This window comes from Terrapene carolina, unplaced genomic scaffold, assembly GCF_002925995.2.
Source record: "Terrapene carolina triunguis isolate 2854851 unplaced genomic scaffold, T_m_triunguis-2.0 Scaffold112, whole genome shotgun sequence".
Classification (NCBI taxonomy): Eukaryota; Metazoa; Chordata; order Testudines; family Emydidae; genus Terrapene; species Terrapene triunguis.
Genome location: NW_020664463.1, coordinates 7,169,484 through 7,176,905, shown reverse-complemented (window position 1 = coordinate 7,176,905; position 7,422 = coordinate 7,169,484). Strand labels below are relative to the sequence as shown.

At 43.0% G+C, this 7,422-nt stretch overlaps 1 protein-coding gene across 1 annotated transcript in view; it reads right to left on the bottom strand.

Annotated features, from left to right (window-relative positions):
- Positions 1-221: 221 nt before the first annotated feature.
- ST8SIA1 (ST8 alpha-N-acetyl-neuraminide alpha-2,8-sialyltransferase 1) overlaps positions 222-7,422 on the bottom strand; it is a 163,263-nt gene continuing 156,062 nt past the window's right edge. The window contains exon 5 of the mRNA XM_026652309.2: positions 222-708. Within this exon, the coding sequence (XP_026508094.1) occupies positions 222-708 (487 nt within the window). The remainder of the gene's footprint in view (positions 709-7,422) is intronic.

Here is a 7,422-nt window from a genome sequence, read left to right as displayed (position 1 = left end):
ATAATTATGTGGTAGTGAATTCCATGAGAGCTACTTATTTCTCCATAACACTGTGTGTAAGGACGTGTCTCTTGTTTGGCCTTCACGTTATCAATGGAACAAGTAGCATCTTTAAGGTCTCTGCAAATCCATAAATATTTTCCCCTTTCTCTTTTAATTTTCTTTTTGGAGAATATGGAAATTATAACGAGGAGGATCCCCCATGCCCTTCCTTATGGTCCTTAAGCAGAGGACTGGAGTAAAGGGGCCTCACACTGTTCTAGCTGCATTCTCAATACACCATTTTTATGAAGAAACCAGAGCTGTAGAAACTCCTCTGGCATGGCATGGAACCCAGAATCAGGCAACACGTTGTCATAGTAATGATGGCTGATAAACCTCCCATGCAGGTCCACTGAAAAAGGCCAGAAGCCATAGATGGTTACTTCTTCGCACAGACCTAGGGCTGCGCTGACAAGGAAGAGACCTGTTGAAAGCCGCTTGGCATGGATTCCTCTGCTCTTCCAAAACTTGCCAATGTCACGGAGGAAGTTGGGATTGGCAAAGAGCACTGTTTGGTTGGCACCAAAGTCCTCCAGGGTGTAGTAAACCCGTAGGGATGGCTCTGTCCCCGTCTTCATAGAGAAGGCTGGCATATAGATGTAGCTATGGTTATAGACTTTAACACTATCCACAAAGGTTTTTCTAGACCAAAGCAGATTCTGGAATCTGTGAAAACAAAACAAAGGCATGGGGGTTACATATATTTTCCTGTTCATTTCAGAATCCAGCTCAAAGCTAACCTTCCTGTATTTTCAACTATGCATGGATTTTCTCTAGCCAACCGTGTGGACTGTTTCTGCCATCGTGCCTATCCATTCCCTTTGCTTATTAACACTGGTCTCCTCTGTCCCTTTCTCCAGTGTCATCTGGACCTGTCTTCCTGTATGTCTCCATTCCAACTCTTCACTTCTTTTCAAATCTCATGTGAAAACGTACCTTTTCTCTCTTTCTTGTGCCTCTGAATTTCTCTGTCCCTCTGCTATTGTTTATTATTTAGCTCCAGGAGAAAAAATGGGTTTGCAGTTGAGGCACTGGACTGTAACTCAGGAGAGCAGAGTTTGGTTCTTAGCTCTGCTAAAGATTAGACTTCCTGTGTGACTCTGGGCAAATCACTGAGGGTGTGTCTACACTGCAATAAAGAACCTGTGGCACCGAGTCTCAGAGCCCAGGTGAATTGACTCAGGCTTGCAGGGATTGGGCTGCAGGGCTAAAAATTGCAATGTCGATGTTCAGACTCAGGCTGCAGTCTAGGCTCTGAGATCCTCCCGCCTCGTGGAGTCTCAGAGCCCAGGCTCCAGCATGAGCCCGAACATTGACATCTCAATTTTTAGCCTCCGCAACCTGAGGCCCATGAGCCCGAGTCAGCTGACCCGGGCCAGCCATGGCCATGTTGTAGTGTAGATGTACTCCCAATCTCTGTACCTTAATTCCTCCTCTGTAACATAGGATACTTCTGTGCCTCCAAGGCTTTGTAAGGAAAAATCCATTATTGTTTGTGAGGCACTCAAGTACTACAGTAATGAGGGACATAAGTCAGGTATAGGTATAACTGAAATATGAAAAGCATTTTGGGATAGGGTTTATACAAAAGAAATGAAAAATAAGCAAGTATATTGTAGCAATGGGTTGTACCTGTTTAGAGAAGAATTAGATCCAGTCAAAATTTTTTTTTTACCCTGTGAAAACTGACAAATTTTATTGAAAATTTTAGCAGAAAGCTAACATTTCACTGAAAATGTTTTGGTTTTTTAACTGAATTGCTAAAAACTGAAGAGTTTTCAGTTTTCTAAGGGCGGGGGTGAGGATTTTTCAGGAAAACAGATATTTTCTTTTTACCCAAAACCCAATTTTCTGTCTGAAAACTTTTGGACAAAGAATTTTTTTTTACCAGCCTTAGTAAAAATCCTTGTTGTTCTGGCTCCTTAATAGTGCTTAAAATTAAATTAAAAGGATCTCAGTCAGATTCTACATCAGCAGCAGTAAGAAATATTTATATAACCAAAATGCATATATAAAGCCACAAGACATCATTTGTTTCAGTTATATCTTTATGATTGCTTAAATATGGTGTTAGAGGTTAACATTCTGTTTCTGGAACTACATGGACTCTTAGGACCTAGCACTTAGCAAAAACAAGTCGCATGGAAACCAATGTGTTGTTTAGGATAAATGGCACCACAGACCAAACAGACTGAGCTGAACTCCAAATTAATGTACAAGATGGAGCAATGTTGTTAAGTGGGTTTAAAGGTCACTTATATTTGTAGATTACAAGTTAAGGAGCCAGAAAAAGGTACAAGTTAAAGTAAAAAGGCTCCTGTTGGCAGCTACCAGGATGGTTTAAAATGGTGTAGATTTTTATTCTGCTAAACCACTCCTCTGACCTTTTGGCATTAGACTTTTAAACCACTGACAAACACTTATTGATGAGTAAAGTTCACATCACCTTTGACTTCCACCCAGGGTATCTATTCCAAAGTATTATTCTTTGATGAAAAGTAACCTCTCTATACTGAGGAATTAAATACTTCCAGAGATGCAAGATGAATGGTGACTCTGGCAGGAAATTCTAGGTTAGTTTTGGATACTCGCATCCACTCACCATGGCGCACAGTGGCAAAGTACTGTTGTTTGACACTGAATAATGCCACTGAAATGCCCTACTGAGGCATTCTGACAGGTCAGGGACTTTTCATGGATGATATTCAGGACCCAGTGGAAAAACCTGTTTAATTACAGGAATCACTTGCTTGGTATGGGAATCTGGACTGCACTGCTGGGATTCCTCCCTTCATCAGGGAGTCACCATAAACTCTTGATAACTTACATTTGCTCTCTCCTCAGAGTCATAGGCACCTAAGTTGTGCCAGTAAAAGATCTTGTTGTCTTTATCAGCATCCCATAGTACCTATGTCTTGTCTTCTACATGAATTCTAATTGTTTCAGGACAGAGTAAATTTTTTTCTGCACAGACCTCAGAGAAAGCAGCCCTAATATTACTGCCTTTTCTAACAGCTGGGTTATTTTCTCTCACACACACAGGCACCCTATATACATAAAAGCTATTGCTGATATTTTCTCAGAGGCAGCATTGATATTGTCTTCTCTCTACCACTTATAGCACCCTACCCCTCTCAAACACTGAGCAGTCTTAAAAGTGTTATATTATATAGGAATGACATATCAGGTCCAATTTAATACTAGCATTGTATAAGACTCCGAACAGCAGAAAAACTAGGATTCCTGATTACTCTTCCTGACTCTGCCACGGATATACTGCAAATCACAATCTTTGTGCCTAAAAGATGGGTGTAAAAACATCTCCTTCACAAGGGTATTAAGAGATCTAATTTTGTGTAAACAGCTTTGGAATGAGAGGCACTACACGAGCATACAAACAAACAAAACCCATTGGTCTGAATATGAAACTAGCTGACCTGGAGCAGTTGATTAACAGATCTTATCAGACAGGGCTACCTAAATATGGATCCTCCATGGGCACCAACATTGTGACTGCATTTGAGCCTAATTCTAAAAGGAAATCACTTTCTTTTGAGCATTTACCACTTAGTTGTTTGTCTAGCAATGGGGTTAAGCACAACCGAAATAAACAAATAGGACAATAAATTCATTGAATTGCATTTGGCAGCCCCTGATAAAGCTTATTGCATTTGGCAGCCCCTGATAAAGCATGTGAAGATCAGCCAGGACTGAAGTGTACTGGCAGAGGAGTGCAAAGCGGAGTTGCATTTACCTTTACACACTGATGTGCACAATAATGATTTGTAAAAGCCAGTATCCAGTGCTATTAGTTCTTTGTTTTCATGAGTAAAGTGCAAGCCTCCCTGAATGAGGGTTCACCTGCTGCCCATGTGGAAAAGCAAGAATCCTGGCCAGTTTTGGAACATTTGGGCTGATACATTTGAGGCAAAAAAAAAAAAATAAATTCCCCTTACAAGCACAAGCTCATGTAGGTAGAAGTGCAAACCCCACGATCCCAGTGCGAGCTTTGGGAAGCATTGCATATTGTCCATCCAGGATGCAGGGGAAACACACCTCCTGCTACAACCTCACAGGGGCAGAGTGTGCACTTCCCCAGTTCTGCTAGCCATTGCAGAGGGAGGGGTGGGGACATGTCTTCTCCCTGCTCCTTTTAGGGATTCTAGCAGCACCAGTGCTGCTAACCTAGTGCAGGCGTTGAGCTCAGGTGAGCCCAAGAATGCATTTGTGGCCAGCCCCTGCACACCCATGAGGAACTGGCCACACATTCTGGCCCTCTCCATCTAAACTGCACCAGATACAATAGGGGCAGCAAGGTTGGCAAACGCTGACTGAGACTCCTGATATAAACAAATGGCTGCATTGTTTACCTCTGCAACACTTTGATCTAACAAAGCAGGGCCAGCTAGGGATTAGCTTATTTCCCAACCAGCTATGCAGCTCCTCCCCTTACACAGCCACCCACTGTTGTTACTTTCTCCCCAAAATGGCAGCTCTGACTTCAGCATCAAAAAGGTAAAACATCATATCAAGAGCTGGAGATACAGCTGCACCATTGGAAGGGCTGAGCTTTCACACACGCCCTACCCAAGTATGATTCAGCACTGAAAAAGAGCAACCGCTTCTGGGGTCAGCAGATTTTTCAGTCTCCATACACATTCAATTCTTGACTCCTCTGCTGGAATTTCTATATTAATGGAACCCCTGCTTTCTCAAAGCTGCCTACCTTCCTAAGGATGGAGTTGGAGTTTTCCTGTGCATTAGTTCTTTTAGAACCACCTTCCTTGACAGTGGTGAAAGCATGCTGTACAATCTCTCTCTCCATGTGGTTAAGCTGCCAAGCTTCCTCCTCAAGAACTTGTACAGTCAGTACTTCCCTGGAATTGCTACAGCTAGATCATCATCACCAAAATATAGACAAAGGAAGGATGGGTGAGCCATGAGGAGCTGGAGGTTTTTCAAATCTCAAACGATCCTGACTTTGGCAAATCACTTTGAGTTCAGAAACCTTTTTTCCCCCTCTTATAATTGTATTCAAGAGGGATACAATATATATATAAAAAAAAACCAATCAAACTAAAAGCTTTTATTTGAGCTAAAGGGAAGCTGGAACTATATATTAGAACAACCTCCCGCCTCCAAGCCAGACTGGAAGTGAGTGCCCACTGTGTGATGTACAACACCATATTTCTTAGCCAAGCAATGTCCCACACTCAACCTGACAGCATTTCTCTGTCTGTATGCAATGAGATCATTTTTGAAAACTGCATCCAATAATTTCTTCAGTTTCAGGGAATGTTCTAGGTACCAATGGCCAGAAATGTACTGATTTTGGTAACAATTAGAAAACCAGAAAAGCCTGATTTCCACTAAAATCAGGCCCATAGAGTGCCCATTTGGTCCTGCAAACTGAAGATCTCTAACACCCTCTACTGTGGCCTGCACGTATCACAGGCAGCCCTTACTCAGGATCATATAGAGTTCCCTGTTTATGTAGGCTGAGCTGTACATCCCGCAGGACCCCTTGCCCCACTACATTCCCAACTTGCCCCCCAGTTCCGGCCAATCCCCCGGCCACACGTCCATTTGCACTTGAAAAGTTCGATAACACACAGAGCTCGGCCTACAGGAGCAATGGTGTGAACCCATTTGGGTTTTTTTTTTCTCCTGCGAAGATCCGTAGCTAAGGCCTCTGACTCTACATGTGCAGGAATATGAAAAATAGTCTGAGTAAAATGTTTAAAGCCTCTCTAAACCAATGTTTTTTCTCTGAAATATGAGGCATGTTGAGAATGGTGTGATAAAAAGGTTTTATTGGCTTTCACTTAGGATGATCTGTATAAATCAGCTGTGATTTCACCATGTACACACACACACATAACCCATCTCTGTTTGAGGTTTGAAAGAGGACAGATACTGTATTAAAAACAGAGGGTTACAAGAATAATAAATGTTCCTGTTCCTATGCCCTTCTATAATAGTATCTTGTTGTAGGCATCATAATTAGTTATCAGGGAATCAGATAGTACACAACAAACTGTTTCCTAGACTATAGAATGTATGCAGCCATTTCTAACATGTCTCTAAATCTTAAAGCCAGGGGATCAGATCCTTGGTAAATTGTTCATATTAACGCCAGCTGAGGATCTGTCCCAGAATAAATAAAAGAGTATTTGGCCATACCCTATTAGTCTGATAATACTTTACCCTATATCGGCTTTATATTTAGATCTCTGTGCAACAGAAGGTTGAATGGGTTTGCTACCATACTATCAGGGCCGGCTCCAGGTTTTCTGCCACCCCAAGTGGCAGGGGGGGAAAAAAAAAGCCGATCGGCGGCACTTCGCACCGCTCCATTCTTCGGAGGCAGTTCGGCGACGGGTCCTTCACTCCCTCTCTTCCTCTTCGGCGGCACTTCAGCGGCAGCTCAAAGAGGAAGAGAGGGACCCGCCACCGAATTCCCGCCGAAGACCCGGATGTGCCGCCCCAATAGCGGACGGAGTGCCCCCCCCTTTTATTGGCCGCCCCAAGCACCTGCTTCCTTAGCTGGTGCCTGGAGCCGGCCTTGCATACTATGCCAGCACCTTACTAATGGTACTTGGTGATTTTCCTATCTCATGATTACACTGTACAATGCTTATTGTTCAGTATTAAAAATACAGACTCAATCAATTACCTTCAGCCAAATTATTATGATTGTGCTTGGCACTATCCAAACAAATAGAAAATCAAAGCCTCTGCCCCAGAGTTTATATTCTAAAAGAGAGGATATACACGTGGCTCAGTGTTGGGAGAGTGGGGAAGACAGGAACAAAAATAACAATGTGTGCAATACTTGCCAATCAGGAGCCGTCATTATGATGGATGATTCTTGGGGTGGGAGAAGGATCTTATCATAGACAACACCTTGCCCCTTCCTATTTAAATCACAGGGCTGCAAGCTCCAGTGCCTTTGCCTCTTGCAATCAGGTTGTCATCTCATGGGTTGTCCTTGAGTTAGTCAGATTCCAAAGCATTTAACGATTTATAGATTAAAACCAGATTCTTAACTCCCACCCAAAAGTTGATTAAACATTACTGCAGGCTTGAGAGTACAAGTGCTGGCCAGTCTTCAGCAGGCAGCCCACCCTTCCTCTCTCTGCTACAGCAGAACAACCATTAACCCCTCTGCCAGGTTCCAGTCTCTTGGGCTTCCCTAATACTAGCACCCAAGAATGCTCTATGTTACTGTGAAACACAAGATGCTGCGTGATTTCAAAAGCCTCAGTGTCAGCTGGAAAAAAAAAGTTGCAGCCGCAGAGGGAAGTCGGTCTGCCTCACAGCAAGTCTGTCTGCCTCTACTGAGTCTACTGAGGCCTGGTCTACACTAACCCCCCAAAT